The 18,517-nt window shown below is 45.1% G+C and overlaps 2 protein-coding genes and 1 long non-coding RNA gene across 3 annotated transcripts; 2 read left to right on the forward strand and 1 right to left on the reverse strand.

Annotated features, from left to right (window-relative positions):
* Positions 1–1,499: 1,499 nt before the first annotated feature.
* LOC134220777 (uncharacterized) lies at positions 1,500–2,324 on the reverse strand. Its single transcript, XR_009982055.1, has 3 exons — positions 1,906–2,324; positions 1,724–1,827; positions 1,500–1,653 (listed from the first exon to the last, which is right to left on the reverse strand). It is a non-coding gene; the product is annotated as an uncharacterized LOC134220777 (long non-coding RNA).
* An 836-nt stretch (positions 2,325–3,160) lies between these two features.
* On the forward strand, positions 3,161–5,606 carry LOC134225281 (transcription initiation factor TFIID subunit 5). The gene is made up of 4 exons (XM_062705224.1): positions 3,161–3,364; positions 3,424–4,340; positions 4,473–5,055; positions 5,118–5,606. The coding sequence occupies exons 1-4, from the start codon at positions 3,302–3,304 to the stop codon at positions 5,508–5,510; spliced, it is 1,956 nt and encodes a 651-aa protein (XP_062561208.1). The 5' UTR covers positions 3,161–3,301; the 3' UTR covers positions 5,511–5,606.
* A 475-nt stretch (positions 5,607–6,081) lies between these two features.
* On the forward strand, positions 6,082–6,873 carry LOC134222649 (uncharacterized). Its single transcript, XM_062701809.1, has one exon. It carries the CDS (start codon positions 6,082–6,084, stop codon positions 6,871–6,873), a length of 792 nt encoding a protein of 263 aa, XP_062557793.1.
* The last annotated feature ends 11,644 nt before the right edge of the window (positions 6,874–18,517 follow it).

The raw sequence follows: 18,517 nt of genomic DNA on the forward strand, positions 1-18,517 counted from the left end.
AATAGAATTCTTTTGCATTTTAAATTTTTCAAAGCGACCTGAATGTAATTTTCACTAACAAATATTACCGCCAATAACAACACCATCGAACTTCATTTTCCACCGTCTGCGGATGCCGAATATACAGTTCGAGGCCTACCTGAAGGACGATCTACTGGAGTAGAGTGCGGAACTAAGATGAGGTTCCAAAACGGCAGTCACGAAGATTTTAGTTCAATATCCTCTTAATTCTGCAAGAAGTGAAAATTCCGGATTTGAAGTTTTTATATTGAAGATATTGACTAAGATTTTTCCACCATAACAACCAACATTCTCAGATGTACGAGAAGCTTTCTCAACCAGAGTCAGGAGTCACAGCAACGACCACAAGACATAACGATTAGGACATCACATTCGCCAATAGCTGCTCATATTTGCTCTTTCGTTATAGCCCTCATATTCGCTATGTCCTCCGGTTTCTATCAGGGAAGCCTTCCTCTTGGATGGGTGCAGTTTCTTCAACAACATCTCAGAGAACCAACAAAGGCTTCGATACAGCCATCGACCATTACCGTGCCTTTAACATGAATTATTATTGAATTTCTCATGTTTTCTCTATTCCGTATTATAATCCTAAGTAGACCATACCGCACACCCATAATAGATTATACCCTCTTATGTGAAAATTTCTTTGAAAAGTGATTTCAAATCTATTAAGTAACATCGCTTATTATTTCAGTTATGTAGTGTTGCTATTAATTTGTCTTAGATCAAGTCTTCATCAACAGACAATATCTAGCTTCAATTATTACTGGGACTAGAAATGGCTTGCCGATTTGTCTTAAGTTGTGAAAAATATATACTTTAAGAGAGTTATTCCCAATTGCAATCTAGCCATTTCTACACTCAGCGAACTGGACTATCGAAATTCATAACTGGCGCCTTATGAATATTCGACTGATTATTCCACCATCAGTGCTTCTTATACGCAGTTATCTCTTCGAATACCCAAGCGTCGATGGGCGTGTGGTCTACATATCGGACTCCCGACTCCGACGTCCATGGTTCGAATCCAGTCTGCCGCACTTCACTTTTTTTCAAATGAAAATCATTATTCATAAGGCAACATATTGAAATTCATACCGATTCCTTGTGGCAAATTTCCATAAGGCGTTTTATTGAAAATCGTACGTCCATTTTCCTCAGTGTAGAACTGGAAATGGGCTTTAAACCGCTTCCATTTCCTACACACTTAATTCTATTCACCGGGCTCGGTAAATAGATTACCGATTTCTCAACAGCTGAGCTCTCGGTAGTGACCTCGGTAACCGAATTCAATTACCGAGCTCTCGGTTCAACATTTATGGTAGCGAACTGTCAAAAAAATACCGAGCAGTCGGTAAAAAATACTGGTGAATCTGTAAAAAAATTACCGATTTCAGTAATTTATAGTACTGACTAAAAGGTAATTTAATTTCAATTTTTCTTATTGATAATGAGAAAAAACACATGCAGTCTGAGGCTTTTATATTTATTATTGTTTTTTAGAGTCAGAAAACTTTGTACAAAATATGTTTGCTGCTGTCTCATTGCTGTAGCACTAGCGCAATTCCATTATCGCCCAGGAAGCTATCACCAAGATGGACGCAGGGAACCTCATTCGTTTTATTATATCTAGAAAATAAGAACGTTTTTTATCGAGAAAATCCTTTACGGAAACAGTTATTTTATTGAGTTTACATACCTGATGTCTTATTATAGATCGAGTTCCATAAAATCGGCACAACGCATGTTGGAGATAGCAGTAGGGACTGTGCCAGCTGATGATACATTTTTTTCATATTTGTCCTGGAAATCCATCATATAAATCTTTAGCAAACTAGCGCATAAAATACATGATGGTAAACGTGTTTGAACTTTACCTACCTGAATATCCAATAAAGCAAAATTTCCACCGGTAGCATTAATCTCGACTGAAACAAACTCGTTCTGACTCGCAAATAAATATGGCGTCGAAACATGCGGTACCTGGTCGAGAACTGATAACTCGGTACTTGTTTTACCAGGTGTTCAGTAAAGTGAATTTATTTTTACTGAGTGATCGGTTAATGTTTTGACAAGTGCAGGACATTTACTTAGAACAGAGTTGATCGGTAATTCAATCTACCGAAACTCTGTATTTTATTTTTTACAACTGAAACATCGGTGAAAATTATTACAGAGATCAGTTAAATCTTTGAAATCAACTGAGCTCTCGGTTCAATTCTTCTTTTACCGAATAAAATCAGTAAAAAATATTACCGAGCTGAAATTCTCGATTTAAGTGTGTACACCCTACAACTTGACTAACTCTAGCAATAACTAAGAATTCGAAAAGAACCAAAGCTTGTTTCTACATTCAATTAGAATACTTCAGGCGGGTGCTAAGCTGTCAAATGTTTGTTGCCTCCAATCAAGCGAATGCCGACGGCACTAATACTACGCCGTAGTCTATGAAAAATAAACACTGCAGTCAGTGAGAATGTGCTGAAACGCACAAAGTTTGGATAATGCAAGAAACAACAAGAAACAACATGAAAACTATTGATTGCAGTATTCAAATTAATTCATGAAAAAAATGTTACTTAGGTCCTTTTGAAAAGTTAAGCGAGAAATCGTCTGGAAAAGTATTCGCACATCTTTTATTATTTATAATAGGGGTATACACTTAACGGCGTAGGTTGCTGCGTATCTGATTATAGAAATGTTTCACACTCAATCACTAGGGATATATTTCAAATCGCCTATGAAACATTTCCATAAACAGATACACAGCAACCTACGCCGTTAACTGAATCCCCCTAATATTGTCGGCGTAGCACCAACTTAGAATTCGGAAGTCGGGACTTCCGAACCGAACTTTCTTCCGAAGTTTTATTTGTAAAACTAATTGATGCTTTGTCTAGCGCATCTTTAGGCGAATCCAGCGCACTACTTCCGAAGTTGGGAAAGTTGCCTGTATCTGGAGAAAAATCCAACTTCGGTATAAAAAGCGGTATAAATTTATTCCGGATAGACAATATTTTTATTATAATATTAGAGGATCCCTAGCCAGCACTGTTAGAGTGAAATATTTCAAAAAAGCCCGCCTGTTGAAGAAACATGAGGCTGCCGCACTGGAGCCGACGCGGATCTCTAGAATATAAAACGTCACTGTGACCGAAAGCGTCCTCAAAATTGGAGTGTGTTTACTTTGCATTTCGCGTCCTCCAAAATTTGTTCCAATATTTCAGACGAAATTAGACCTCTAGTGCGCTAACTTGGCCAAGCTGCAATTGCCGAGATGGCCCAGAACAAAACGGATTTGATGGCCGTTCTGGCTGTGCTGAAAAAGTACAATTTGAAGGTAAAATACGATTGATGAGATCACAAACATGATTGTTTACGTCCATTTCTGGCTTGTAGGGAACGGAAGACATTCTGAAAAGGGAAGCTAGTTTGTCGGATATTCCGGAAAATGCTGCGGGGGAAGCGGACGTGAACAGTGTATTAGCTGCTTACAAAAGTGAAGGCGATCCGGATATTTACGAAAATTCGTACATGGAGTTGCGTCGGTTTGTGGAGGAATCGCTGGATATTTACCGGCACGAGCTGGCCCTGATCCTATATCCGGTGCTGGTCCATATGTATATAGAATTGGTTTATAACAGCCATGAGGAACAGGCGAAGAAGTTGATTTCGAAGTTTGGCCCTGAGCAGGAATATTACTACCAGGATGAGCTGACCAAACTGGCCATGGTCACAAAACGAGATCAGATGAGCGGAAACGATCTGACGGATACGTTCAAGTCTAACGCTTTTACCATACGGATTTCAAGAGATACATTATCATTGCTGAAGCGGCACCTACACGAAAAGAAAGCGTCCGTCATTTTAAACATCGTAAACGAACATCTGTTTTTCGATCTGTACGAGGGAGTTGCTCGGAACAAGGCACAATGTGATGCCACTTCCGGTGCGATGATAGGTGAGGCCAAACGACTCGACAACAAAGTAAAGGTTTACTATGGCTTGTTGAAAGAACCGGACGTTCAGACCCTAGTTCAAGCTCCCCCTGAAGAAGATGATGACATGGATCCGGACGCTCCGGATAAGCCTAAAAAGAAGAAGCCCAAAAAGGATCCTCTGTTTTCGAAGAAATCGAAATCCGATCCCAATGCACCGCCACTTGACCGAATTCCGCTGCCCAAGTTGAAAGACGTAGACAAGGTGGAGAAGATTAAGGCCTTGAGAGAGGCGTCCAAGAGGGTGAATCTGGGACCGGACTGTTTGCCGTCCGTCTGTATGTACACACTGCTGAATGCGAATTATACAGTAACTTGGTAAGTTTGATTGATGATGCTTTTAATTTTGAAATTCGGTTCTGAAATTATTTATTGACAAATAATTGAAACAGATTTTTAACCATTACCCATGAGTAAGTTCTTAATTAAACTTATTTTTTATCTCAACAGCGCCGAGATATGCGAAGACTCCAGTCTTATTGCCATAGGCTTTTCCGATTCATCCATCAAAGTGTGGTCTCTGTCGCCTATCAAGTTGCGAGAGATGAAGGCGGCGGATCTCTTGAAGGAAATTGATCGCGATGCCGACGATGTACTGATACGGATGCTGGATGATCGCAAGGCGGAAACCAGTCGGATGTTGTACGGCCACAGTGGTCCCGTGTACCGCACTGCATTCTCGCCGGACCGCACCATGCTTCTGTCATGTTCGGAGGACTGCACCGTTCGCCTGTGGTCGCTGCATACCTGGACCTGCGTGGTGGTGTACAAGGGTCATCAGTTCCCGGTTTGGGATGTTCGCTTCTCGCCTTATGGACATTATTTTCTCAGTTGTTCGCATGACAAAACCGCTCGACTGTGGTCCACGGATTCCCACCAGCCGCTGAGAATCTTTGCAGGGCACCTTTCCGACGTTGATGTTTGCATTTTCCATCCGAACTCAAACTACGTAGCTACCGGGTCGAGTGACCGTACCGTTCGCTTGTGGGACATTAGCGTCGGAAACCACGTGAGACTGATGACTGGTCATAAGGTAGGAATCTTTTGATTGCTTTATTGGATATTCTAATTATTAAAAAACATTTTGTTATTCAGGCACCAATACATTCACTGGCGTTTTCCATTTGCGGACGCTATCTGGCCTCAGGTTCGGCAGATTGCCGCGTTCTGGTTTGGGACCTGGCCCATGGTCATCTGATCGCGGCTCTCTGCGGTCACTCTGCATCCGTCCACTCACTTTGCTTCAGCCGTGATGGAACTCTGCTGGCCACCGGCGGACTTGATTGCTGTCTCAAACTGTGGGACTTTTCCAAACTGTGCGAAGATATCAGTGGCGAGAATGTAAATGTGTCGCACAATCCTGATGTCCGCGATGGGGAACCCTATCTGGTGCGATCGTTTCCTACGAAGCAGTCGCCGTTTCTCACATTACACTTCACCCGGAGGAATCTACTGCTGGGTGTTGGCATGTTCGATGGATCAGCCTAAGGTAAGTGAAACGAGTTCATTCCGGATGTGCGTCTGATCGTGTTTATCAATTTAGTATCGTATTATTCTACGAGCAATAGATGTATTAAACAGTGATTTGAAGCAAGCATTAGAATAGACCGGAAAGAACTCCCATATTATAGATTTCAATTAACGTTCAGTTCAGTTTGTGATAACCGAGGTGATAACGGTAGTCTAGTAAGCACCGATGTTGCGAGATGACTGCCCGCTCTAGAATTGCTGTCTTCGATCGTGCGTTGGATGTGTTACTCCCGTGTGTGTCAGTGTTAGTAGTGTGGCGGTGCATTTTCCCGGTCACCCTATCACCGGCGATGAACCTTCATCGAGCAAAAACGTCAGTGTGCTATTCTTTGTAAAACAAAAAACACGTGAATTATAAACGAAAAATAAAGTTTGATTTATTTGTTAAATCCGCGTTGGTTTCCACTTAATTCGTGTTCCGTTTCCACAATTGGTGACCCCGACGTGATCTGCGCTCTCGTTACATATCGGGAACATCGCGAAAAGTACGAATTCAAAAAGTCTCGCGACGCGTTTTCCTAACCTCAACATGAACAACCCGGCAGACGCAAATCCGCCTGCAGGAGGTGGAAATCAACAAGCCGGAGCTGAGCTGGCAGCCGCCGTGTCCGTAAAGCTGCCAGATTTCTGGAAAAATGATCCGAACATGTGGTTTGCACAGGCGGAAGCTCAATTCCACCTGGCCAGGATCACGCAGGACGAGACCAAGTTTTGGCACATCGTCGCTAGGATTGACCAGAGTGTTATCTGCCACATTTCGGATCTGGTCAACTCACCACCAATGATAAACAAGTATCAAGCAGTTAAAGACCGGCTCATTGCACGGTTCGCGTTATCGCCACAAGCCCGCATTGAGCAACTGCTGGGATCGAGCGATTTAGGTGATCTCCGGCCGTCACATCTTCTCGCTCGCATGCAGGAAATCGCTACCGGCTTGAATGTGAATTATAGCATCATGAAGACATTGTTTTTGCAACGCATACCAAGCCACGCCCGTGTAATTTTATCCATCAGTGACGGCAGTCTCACCAAGTTGGCCGAAATGGCCGATCGAATGCTAGATTCTTCTACGTCGAATGTTGCCAGCTGCGGCTCTGCGCCCGACTCCTCACCTCTCGATTACAGTACTCTAAAAGGAGAGATAGAAGCGCTGACGGCCGAAATTCGTCGGATGAAAACCAGACCTACTCGAAGCCGAAGCCGTTCGTCATCCAGACCAAACATTCAAGGAGAGCAAACGATTTGCTGGTACCATCGCAAATATGGTGGTCGTGCTGAGCACTGCCGAGCCCCCTGCAGCTTCAATCACCAAAAAAACTAGACTCTCGCCCTCCTGAGTCGGCGCAGGTGGGCGGTGATATTGGAAGTCGACGTCTTGTTATTTTTGATAAAACCAGCAGTGCCAGATTCCTCATCGACACGGGCTCGGACGTTTCAATAATACCTGCATCACGAAGCGATAAGCAGAGAGGAACTATTCCTTTCTCACTACATGCTGCCAATGGGACAAAAATCAACACATACGCCAGCAAATATATTTCAGTCGATCTCGGACTCCGCCGCCGCTTCACTTGGCGTTTTATTGTGGCCGATGTAAGCGGAGCTATAATCGGAGCGGATCTTCTCGCGCATTTCGGACTACTAGTGGACCTGAGACACCGGCAGCTTATCGACGGAACGACCAAACTGCGAGCCATCGGTAGTCTAACACCAGCGGTTATTCACGGTGTCAAAGCCGTCGATTCTCAGCACCCATATCATGACCTCTTGGACGATTATCGAGAAATTTTAGTTCCATCATCGATTCGACAGGAAGTGAAGCACGAGGTCACCCATCATATCGTTACCAACGGACCGCCGGTCGCATCGAAAGTCCGTCGAATGCATCCCGAACGAGAAAAGGCGGCACACGATGAGTTTCAAGCCATGTGCGAAATGAATATTTGTCGGCCATCCTGCAGCAGTTGGGCAAGCCCTCTTCACTGCGTGCCAAAGAAGAACGGTGAATGGCGCTTTGTCGGCGATTATCGTCGGCTAAATAAGGTTACAGTTCCAGACAGATACCCGGTTCCTCACGTTCATGATTTGCTGAACAGATTTCAAGGTAAGACTATCTTCACTACTCTCGATTTGGTACGGGCCTACTACAACATCCCAGTTGAGCCTGCAGATGTTCCGAAGACAGCAGTCATAACGCCTTTCGGCTTGTATGAATTCCTCCGGATGCCATTTGGACTCTGCAATGCAAGCCAAACATTCCAGCGATTCATGAACAAGCTATTCGGAGATCTAGACTTCGTTGTTGTTTTCATTGACGACATTTGCGTTGCATCGTCGAATGAAGAAGAACACCGACGCAACTTGAAAGTCGTTTTAGAACGCCTTAGAGACAATGGTCTCGTCATAAATATTGAAAAGTGTGAATTTTTTGCACCTGAGGTCGAGTTTCTCGGGTACCTTTTGAATAAGGATGGTATTCGGCCACTACCGTCACGAGTTGAAGCTGTAAATAATTTCACTACACCTGCGACGGTCAAGGACCTGCGACGTTTTTTAGCACTAATAAACGTGTATAAGCGATTCATTCCACATGCTGTTGAACCACAAGATGTCCTTCGAAAACTTATTCCCGACAACCGGAAAAACGACTCCAGAAGTATATCTTGGGACGAACATACACAGGAATCATTCGACAAGTGCAAACAATGTCTAGCAGAAGCAGTTCTTCTTTCTTATCCTGATGCTACTAAACCACTAGCGTTAATGGTTGATGCATCCAGTTTTGCAGTTGGTGCTGTTCTACAACAATTAATAAAGAAAGAATGGAAACCGCTAGGCTTCTTCTCTCAGAAACTTTCAAAGAGTCAACAGAACTATTCGACATTTGGAAGAGAACTTACTGCAATAAAGTTAGCGGTAGGTTACTTCAGACACTACCTTGAAAGTCGACAGTTCACGATCTTCACCGACCATCTGCCTCTGACATATGCCCTCACAACCGACCCAAGCAGTCGTTTGCCTCACGAGGATCGTTATCTTCGGTATGTGTCGCAGTTCACCACTGACATTCAGCACATCAGCGGCAAGGACAACATCGCATCGTTGCCGATGCGTTGTCGAGGATAAATGCAGTTGGAATTGGACCGGATTTTCATGCTGTTGCCAACGATCAAACGAATGACCGGCAGTTGAAACAGTTGCTTTCGTCAGATTCAAGTTCCCTAAAACTCCAACTTTGCCGATTTCCGAATATTCCTATTCCTTTATACTGTGATGTCTCGCATAACAACTGTATACGCCCTTATCTTCCAGAACGCCATCGTACTACAGTTATTGCACAATTACATGGAATGGCCCATCCTGGGGCACCTGCAACGAGGCGACTCATTGCTGATCGGTTCGTTTGGCCTTCTATGAACAAGGACATCAATTCTTTCGTGAAGACATGCCTGGAGTGCCAACGTTCTAAAATCAACCGACACACAGTTGCTCCTCTCGCCAGCTTCGAGATACTGAAAGCTCGGTTTCGACACATTCACATCGACCTTGTGGGTCCACTTCAGCCGTCAAAAGGATTTCGCTACCTGCTAACTATAATCGATCGCTTCACGCGTTGGCCAGAAGCAATTCCACTCAATGACATGACGGCACCAACAGTCGCAATGGCTTTGTACTCAGGATGGATAGCACGTTTCGGAACCCCGGAAACGTTGACGAGTGATCAAGGCCGACAATTCGAATCAGATCTCTTTCGGGAGCTAGCAAGGTTACTCGGCGTGCATCATATTCACACAACAGCCTACCATCCGCAGGCGAACGGAATTGTGGAACGGTTCCATCGTACTCTCAAAGCCGCTTTGATGTGTACAAATACTAGGGATTGGCACGATCGTTTGCCCTTGTTTTGCTTGGCCTCCGAACAGCATTCCGTGAAGATCTTAAATGTTCAACTGCTGATCTCGTTTACGGACAGGCACTTAGGATTCCTGGTGAGTTTTACGACAAGCCAGTTGAGAACGTAAATCGTGCGGAAATGTGTAAAATTTTGCATCAAGCCTTCTGCGATCTGAACGCTCCCAAAACATTGCACCATTCCAAACAAAATGTGTTTGTTCATCCGAGGCTGAAGGATTGCAGTCATGTTTTTATACGCATTGATTCGGTCAAGAAACCGCTTCAGCAACCTTACGAAGGACCTTATGAGGTACTTCAAAGAAACGATAAGTTTTTCGATATCTCTATATCCGGGAAAAAGCACACCATATCCATCGACCGCATTAAACCAGCTTTTCTGGTGCCACAACAGTATCTCAGACTATCCCAAAGACGACAGACGAACAGTAGTCACACCATCCGGCCATCGTGTACGCTTCCTGGTGTAACTGGGGGGGCATCTGTGGCGGTGTATTTTCCCGGTCACCCTATCACCGGCGATGAACCTTCATCGAGCAAAAACGTCAGTGTGCTATTCTTTGTAAAACAAAAAACACGTGAATTATAAACGAAAAATAAAGTTTGATTTATTTGTTAAATCCGCGTTGGTTTCCACTTAATTCGTGTTCCGTTTCCACAGTAGTATTAGCATCTAATAGGGGGTTTGTCTCAGTTGGTATAATAGACTGTTATAAATGGATGTCTACCACATCCCGTTTTTTAACGGAATTTTGATTTATTGAATAACAATATAAATTGTAGCATAGTCATGAATAGGCTAATTGATCATATAGCGTCGTGTCAATACTTATCTTGAAGGGCTAAATCGGTCCTTAGGTCTGATAGTACGATTTGATCGCCGAAGAGTAGGTGTTGGAAGATGGGATGATGATGGTTCGGGTACTACGTCCTTTGGAGAATCCAGAGAGTTATCTTCGTTGTCCGGTTCTTCTTCTTCTTCTTCTTCTTATTGGCATTACATCCCCACACTGGGACAGAGCCGCCTCACAGCTTAGTGTTCATTAAGCACTTCCACAGTTATTAATTGCGAGGTTTCTAAGCCAGGTTACCATTTTTGCATTCGTATATCATGAGGCTAGCACGATGATACTTTTATGCCCAGGGAAGTCGAGACAATTTCCAATCCGAAAATTGCCTAGACCGGCACCGGGAATCAAACCCAGCCACCCTCAGCATGGTCTTGCTTTGTAGCCACGCATTTTACCGCACGGCTAAGGAGGGCCCCGTTGTCCGGTGTGCTTGTTGAACCCGAGTTCGAGACTTGGGCTGGGCGAATCAACTTCCTTAAAGGAGATATGTTTCGATCATATTTCTTTCCTGTATCGTTCGACTGAACTGTGACATTGGATCCATTTCTGCTCAACACGATGAACTTTTCTTTTAAGAAGTTTGTTGACAGTTTATTCTTTGGGAGCAAATTCTTCATCAGAACAACATCGCCAGGTGAGATGTCACTTGGTTTGGCTCTACGTTTAGCATCTTCTCTCTCCTTCTGTAGCATCTTTTTTTCGAAATCCTGGTCTAGAAATTCAGAGCTTGGTGGTGTACTTTCAAGATCCTCGAACGCTGGCAGTTTAGAGCGCAATTTCCGTCCTTGTAGTAATTCACTTGGTGCTTTTCCTGTAATTGTGTGCGGTGTGTTGTTGTAGAGGTCTAGGTAATTATCGAGTTCGGCTTTCCAGTCGTTATATAGGGCGTGAGCTATCTTCATTCGTTTGAGTAACGATCTATTAGTTTTTGCTCAGCTTCTGAGACGAGTAGACGTGTTGTTCGATTCCGCTCTCCGAAAGTCAAGCGATTCATCAGTGGTTTATTATTTTTATCTATCCGTGCCGCGTCGCGCGATTCTAGTGCTCCGCGATGAGGCGAGAAAATACTTTTCGAATAGACTACTCGCGTTTCCCTGTGAAGCCGTCTTTCGAGAAGGTGCATGGCTTCTGCCGAACAGTTTTAGGGCTGAAGAAAGAAGATGTAGTGAGACTCCAGTGCCATCGTGGTGAACAATGTGCGTTCGTCAAGGTCAATGACCTGACGCTCGCACAAAAAATAGTGGACGATCATGACGAAAAACATGAAGTGGACGTTGCGGGGAAAAAGCACAAGCTCCGTATAACCATGGAAGATGGAAGTGTTGAAGTGAAGGTGCACGATTTGCCGGAGAATGTACCCGAAGAAAAGATCGTCGAGTTCCTCAGAGCGTTCGGGGAAGTGATCTCGCTGCGCGAACTGACGTGGGGTGATGGTTTCGAGTTTGGTGGGATTCCGCTCGGGATTTGGTCGGCTCGTATGCTGATCCAACGAAACATCGACTCGTGGGTCACGATCGATGGACAGCAGGCGTACATCGTCTACAAGGGGCAGATCGCCTCATGCAAACACTGCAAGGAACAGACCCATACTGGCATATCTTGTGTGCAAAACAAGAAACTGCTGGTGCAGAAAAGCTACGCGAACGTGGCGAAGCACGTCGAGCTACGACAACTACCAAAGAAGACGAGTGGTGCGAAAACCCCGATCGTCAAACCGGCCGGCCAGCGATCTGTCGCTCCACCACCAACATCGCTGGAGGCCTTCCCCGAGCTTCCGAAGCCGGCGAGTCAGACCGAACCGTCTGGCACAATAAATCAGCCAGCGAGCCAGCCAGCTGCAAGCACCGTTCGAACGGTGTCCCCTAGCCCGCTATTACTAGCACAACACGCATGCAGCTCATCGTCGTCATCGCTACAAACACATGCACAGAGTGCCGAAGTTGTATTAGTCGACGTCTTTAGAAAGCCTATTAGTGCATTTCGATCACATAGCCGAACAGCCGGCAATGAGACGGATGAATCGTCAACTTCGACAATAAGTAGCCGAAGCCGAGGTCGCCCGCCCGGCAAGAAGCAACGATGCGAAGCCGATGACGACGAGCGGGATGAAGGCAAAAAACCATAAATGGCTCTCACATCCTACAACCTCGCATCGATAAACATCGGAACCATCACGAATCCCACGAAAATCCACGCGCTCCGAACCTTCATCAGCAGCCAAAGTCTCGATATCGTATGTCTGCAGGAAGTCGAGAACGAACAGCTATCCTTGCCTGGCTTTGTCGTTTTCGCGAATGTGGACCACACGAGAAGAGGTACAGCTGTTGCGGTGAAGGAACACATCCCGGTAACTCACATCGAAAAGAGTCTAGATGGAAGGTTGATCGCGTTGAGAGTCCACTATACGACGATATGCAACATTTACGCTCCCTCCGGCACTGCGCAGCGAGAGCCAGAGAAACTTTTTTCAATGGCACGCTGGCATACTATCTCCGTCACCGCACCGCAAACATCATCCTCGCTGGCGACTTCAATTGTGTGCTACGTGCATGCGACTCGTCCAGCCCAAACACAAGCCCGTCTCTCAAAACAGCTGCAGCTGCATGACGTGTGGGAAAAACTCTGCCCACGTGACCCTGGGTTTACGTACGTCAGTCGGAACGCGCAATCTCGGCTTGACCGTATTTATGTGAGCACCGGTCTACGAACAAACCTGCAGTCCGCCTACACGCATGTCTGTTGTTTTACAGATCACAAAGCGCTGACGGTAAGAATCTGTCTCCCCCCACTGGGACACGAACCCGGGCGCGGCTTTTGGGCCCTGCGGCCTCATCTTCTAACAGAAGAAAACGTTGCCGAGTTCCATTATAAGTGGCAATATTGGACTCGGCAGCGCAGAAACTATGGGTCGTGGATGGAATGGTGGCTGTCGTACGCTAAGCCTAAAATCAAAACTTTTTTCAAGGGGAAATCTCGAGCCATTTTCGAGGAATTCCACGACGCGCACCAGCGTCTTTATGCGCAAATACGGCTAGCGTACGACGGATATTATCGACATTCTGAAATGTTGACCACTATAAACCGTCTAAAAGGTGAGATGTTGACACTGCAACGAAACTTTTCCCACAATTTCATGCGTATAAACGAATCGCATCTGGTGGGAGAGCCCATGACGATCTTCCAGCTGAGGGAAAGACGATGAAAACAAAAACAATCATCACGCAGCTGAAAATAGCTGAAAACGATTTGGTGGACGAGCCACAAGCAATCGAAACAAATCTGTTTGCCTTTTTTTCGAATCTCTACTCGGAAGAAGCAACAGAAAACAACGAGGACGGGTTTGTTTGCGAACGAGTCATCCCACCGGACGACCCACTGAACGAGAGATGCACCGAAGAGATCACGACGGCAGAAATATTATCTGCGATCAGAGCGAGTGCACCAAACGATCCCCCGGTGCCGACGGGATTCCGCGAGAGTTTTATCTCCACATGTTTAACGTAATCCACCGTGAGTTGAACCTGCTTCTCAATGAAGCACTCACCGGCAACTTTCCACATGCCTTCGTGGAGGGTATTATCGTGTTAGTGCGAAAGAAGGGTGGAGATAACACGGCCCGTGCCTATCGGCCCATATCGCTGCTCAACAGCGACTACAAACTTCTCTCCCGCATCCTCAAAAACCGGCTAGATAGTGTGATGCAAGCCCACCGTGTACTGAGCGACGGGCAGAAATGTTCTAACTCAGAGCGCAACATCTTCCAGGCCACTCTTGCTCTGAAAGATCGGATTGCCAATCTCCGCCACCACCGTCGCGCCGGAAAGCTCATCAGCTTCGATCTCGAGAACGCTTTCGATCGGGTACGCCATTCATTCCTCTTCGACACCATGCGAGCGCTCGGTTTCAACCAGGAGCTCATCGCTCTTCTCGGGCGCATTGCCAGTCAGTCAACATCACGGCTACTCATCAATGGGCGCCTCTCTCGTCCGATCGATATCGCTCGTTCGGTGCGGCAAGGGCACTTTCCATGCATCTCTTCGTCATATATCTTCACCCGTTGGTTCGCAGGCTCGAGCAAGTGTGTGGAGCTGGAGAGGACCTGCTTGTTGCTTACGCCGACGACATCAGCGTGATAGTGACGTCACCGTGGCAGATAGAGGCGATGAATGAAATATTCCGGCGCTTTGGGCTTGCCGCCGGCGCAAATTTGAATTTGCGAAAAACCGTTGCGATAAATGTGGGGCTCTGTGAAGGCAATCAAATTAACACCCAGTGGCTGCAAACAGCCAATGTGGTCAAAATTCTGGGTGTTGTCTTCACAAATTCAATCAGACTAATGACCAAGCTCAACTGGGATGCGCTGGTGGGAAAGTTCGCTCAACAGTTGTGGTTGCAATCGCTCCGTTCACTGACTCTGCATCAAAGGGTAATAATGCTTAACACGTTCGGTACATCAAAACTGTGGTACCTTTCATCGGTGTTGCCTCCGTCTGGTATCCACACGGCGAAAGTCACTTCATCGATGGGGACGTACCTGTGGAGAGGAATGCCTGCAGGCGTTCCCATTATGCAGATGGCACGGAAGAAGGAGCACGGCGGTTTAAATCTACATACTTTGGCGGTTAAAAGTCGCAGTTTGGCCACCAACAGGCACATCAAGGAGATCGATTCCATTCCCTACTACAAATCCTTTCTAGTCCATGTAAATCCCCGCCCCGTAATTCCATGGATCATCCTGACATAAAATCAATCCTTTCAAATATCTCCCAAATTCCCATCCATATCCGACAAAACCCCTCCGCCGATCAAATCCACCAGCACTTCGTCCAGCAAACGGAGCTGCCAAAGGTGGAACGAAACAGTCCAGCAGTCGACTGGCCACGCGCGTGGCGAAACATCGGAATGAAAGAGCTGTCGTCTGCGCAGCGAACTCAACTTTTCTTGCTGGTGAATGGTAAAACAGAGCACCGAAGACTGCTGCACGTAATGCAACGCGTGGAGGATGAGAACTGCCAATACTGCGGCACCCAAACAGCTGAAACACTCCAACACAAATTTTCTTCCTGCGCTCGTGTCGGACCGGCATGGACGGTTCTCCAGCAGAAGCTGTTGGAATTAATGGGTGGATGGAGACGGCTTTCGTTTGACGATCTGGCTAAACCTGTTCTACCAGGCATAACAAGAACAACTCGTGTGAAAATACTGAAATATTTCATAAACTACATCCACTTTGTTAATAACTCTAACAACAGAATTGATGTTAATGATTTAGTTTTTCACCTTGAATTAGATTTTTGAACTCCAAACAATATTGTAAATAGGTATGAGAAATGAGACACCGACGGCACAGTTTGTTATCCTTGACGAAATTCCACCGACCGTCGATTGGATTTTTTTTTAATGTTGCGCAGCTTGCTGTTGTGTGGTCGTGAGCGTCACAAGCCGGACACCTTTTGGATGTTTCAACTAATCTGCCTTTGACATACTTCGTTGCTGCTCGTCGATCTCCGGATGGTTTGAAAAATGGCTCTGGGACTTCTTGCTCTTGAGCCGCATGAGCGTTAACGAACGCCTTTTCTTTAGTTCTATTTTTTTCTTCCTTTGTCTGCTTCGCCGCTATAGCTAAATTTGTGACACTACTCGTTGCGGTTGTGACCCAAACTGGATTAAAGTTTCTAGCCTTTCTGCTTTGGGTGCGGGTGTGCCTCGAACCTTGGTGACTAGGTTGTGTACAATCTGCTCCGGTCTTCCGTACAGCGTCTGTAGGGTTGATAAAACTTGCGACACCGTGGATGGATGGAGGAGAAAACTGCTGACGGCTTCCTTGGCTACCCCTTTTAAAGACCGTTGCAAACGCAATAGATTTTCGGAGTCAGTGTAACCACACGCTGCTGTGGAGTGGTTATAGCTATTGATAAAGTGGTCATTCTATACACTCAAAATAATTGTCACTTAATTTCCACTATAAAAATCAGGTAGACTTTAAAAATCGACATTTATGATGACCTTACTTGTGTCTTATAAAACTTACTCACATGTCATATGCATACCAAAAAGAAATGTAGTGAAATTTAAATGAAAACGTAGAAAACAATATCTATGTTCTTTTCTAGTGAATACTACTTATCACGAATGTATGAAAAATATATGAGTGGGGTACTCAGGCAGAAGTGTATGCTTTGCATCAATCGCTAATGAAAAATTGTGCAGAAACATCATGAGAGCAATTTACAAAAATGGTACCGTCCGCTTCTAGTGGACGGGATATATTATCACTAACACGGATATTTCGCAAACTATAATGCCAATTCACTTAAAATCTATGTGTTTGTTGAAATTTCAATTCACTTAAATTTAATTACATTTTTAGTGAATTGAGAGCAGTGAGTACCATCACTAACAAATCATTTAACTTCTACAAACGAAACTAGATGGAAAATATCTGCATATGTTTTCATGTAACTCTCAAGTGAAAATTATTTTGAGTGTAGGATCGCCACAGAAAACGGGAAGCTCTCTGGAAATGACTTTTCTCGCCGCCAACTGATGAGACGTCGGGCTCTGGATCACCGACTGACACTGGAAGGGTGCGAAACGGTTTAAACCTGACGATGAGTTCGGCATGGCCGAAAACTGCCCTAATGTGTCTTTTTGAGGCCCTAACATTGGAGGTACAATGCGTGTTTGGGGTGTTTCTAATCTCCTAGTTTGGCTAGCGATACTTGGACAAGGTGGTACTTTATCGTAAGAGTTATCGTATAACAAATTTTGTTCGACTTGGGAGCTTCTGAAGGGAGCCGTAAGTATGTTTGTACTCTCGGGTATGTCCTGTTGGTTTGGTTCTAGACTGCTCCCGGGACGATTCGCTGTATTATGTAGTTTTGTCGCTGGTTGATGTTCTGCCACCACGTGTTGTTCATCCACTATACGCTTTTCACCCGCAAAGTGCTGTTCGGCCGTTGAGTGATGTTCCGCTGCTGAATATTGCTCGCAGGTTAATCGCAGAACTTCCAATTGTCCAATCAAACGCTGCTCCTTCGCCAGAAATGTTTGCTTCTCTTCAGTTCGCTTAGCTTGCTCCTGCGCGTACTGTTGCTGAAAAAGTTTCAGCCGGTTTACTAGCTCCAGTTCTCGCCGTCTTCTTACGTCGATTTACTTACAATTGGTCTCCTAATAGATAATATTAAATAGATTGGCATGTACACCGTTATAAATTCAAGTTTGCGTCTGTAATCAATTATTTTATAATTAGTATGTAGTTATTTAATATTTAACATTAATTTCACTTTACAATCCAATATTCACGTTTAATCAAAACAAATGCTATAGGTTTATCAATTTGCTCTATCTCTTACATTGAATGTTCGTTAGTGTATTCTACTCACACCGTCATATCCGAATCGTCTAAGCTTTCGGGGGGTGCGTCGATTGACGCATTTGTCACAACACATGTCCATAACATATTCCAGAAGACCATGAGTTCTTGTTCGTTCGATGCCTCGATGACAACACTGGAGAACCGAGCCTATGATGAGCTGCCGCTGCAGCTTGTAAAAGAAGATTGTGAACGAAGTGCACAAGTGGCGGGAATCATCGGTGGCGGATTATGTTTTGTTTTGCAAGCGGACGATAGGAAGAAAATTGTAGAGAATAAGGCTCCGCTCATCCTCCAGCTTCTGGAGATCCCTAGCTATCTGAGCCCTTCGAGAACTTGAAGTGTTATACTGATCTGCCCTAGAGCTAGCGGGGAGTGGAGGGACGGTCGGCATGCATTTCACACAGATAAAATTTCTGGATCGTACTGTAGCTGTATCCATTTCCGCACAAGAAAAATGATACCAGCGCGTACATTCTCCGCACTGTACCATATATTGTCGGGCCGGCACCAAACCGGACCGCGCGATTGAGCACTCGCGCTGCGACGCGAGTCGCGACAATTTGAAATATTTCATTAGTAGTGCGCATCATGCACGCATGGATGTACTATCATGCGCACTAATCAGAAATGAGTTGCGACGTCTGATAACTGCAGATATTTCATTTTATTGAAAACAAATTTTCGATTTTCTACTATACACGGAATATAACTCGGCATTGTTTGGCCGCTCACATTCCGCACATTATCATGGTAGGCGGGGTTAAGTATAACAAACAACACATAACCGTTGCCAACGCCAAACTGTATAGAAGGCGGGTGTCAAC

This window comes from Armigeres subalbatus, chromosome 3 (assembly GCF_024139115.2).
Source record: "Armigeres subalbatus isolate Guangzhou_Male chromosome 3, GZ_Asu_2, whole genome shotgun sequence".
Classification (NCBI taxonomy): domain Eukaryota; kingdom Metazoa; phylum Arthropoda; class Insecta; order Diptera; family Culicidae; genus Armigeres; species Armigeres subalbatus.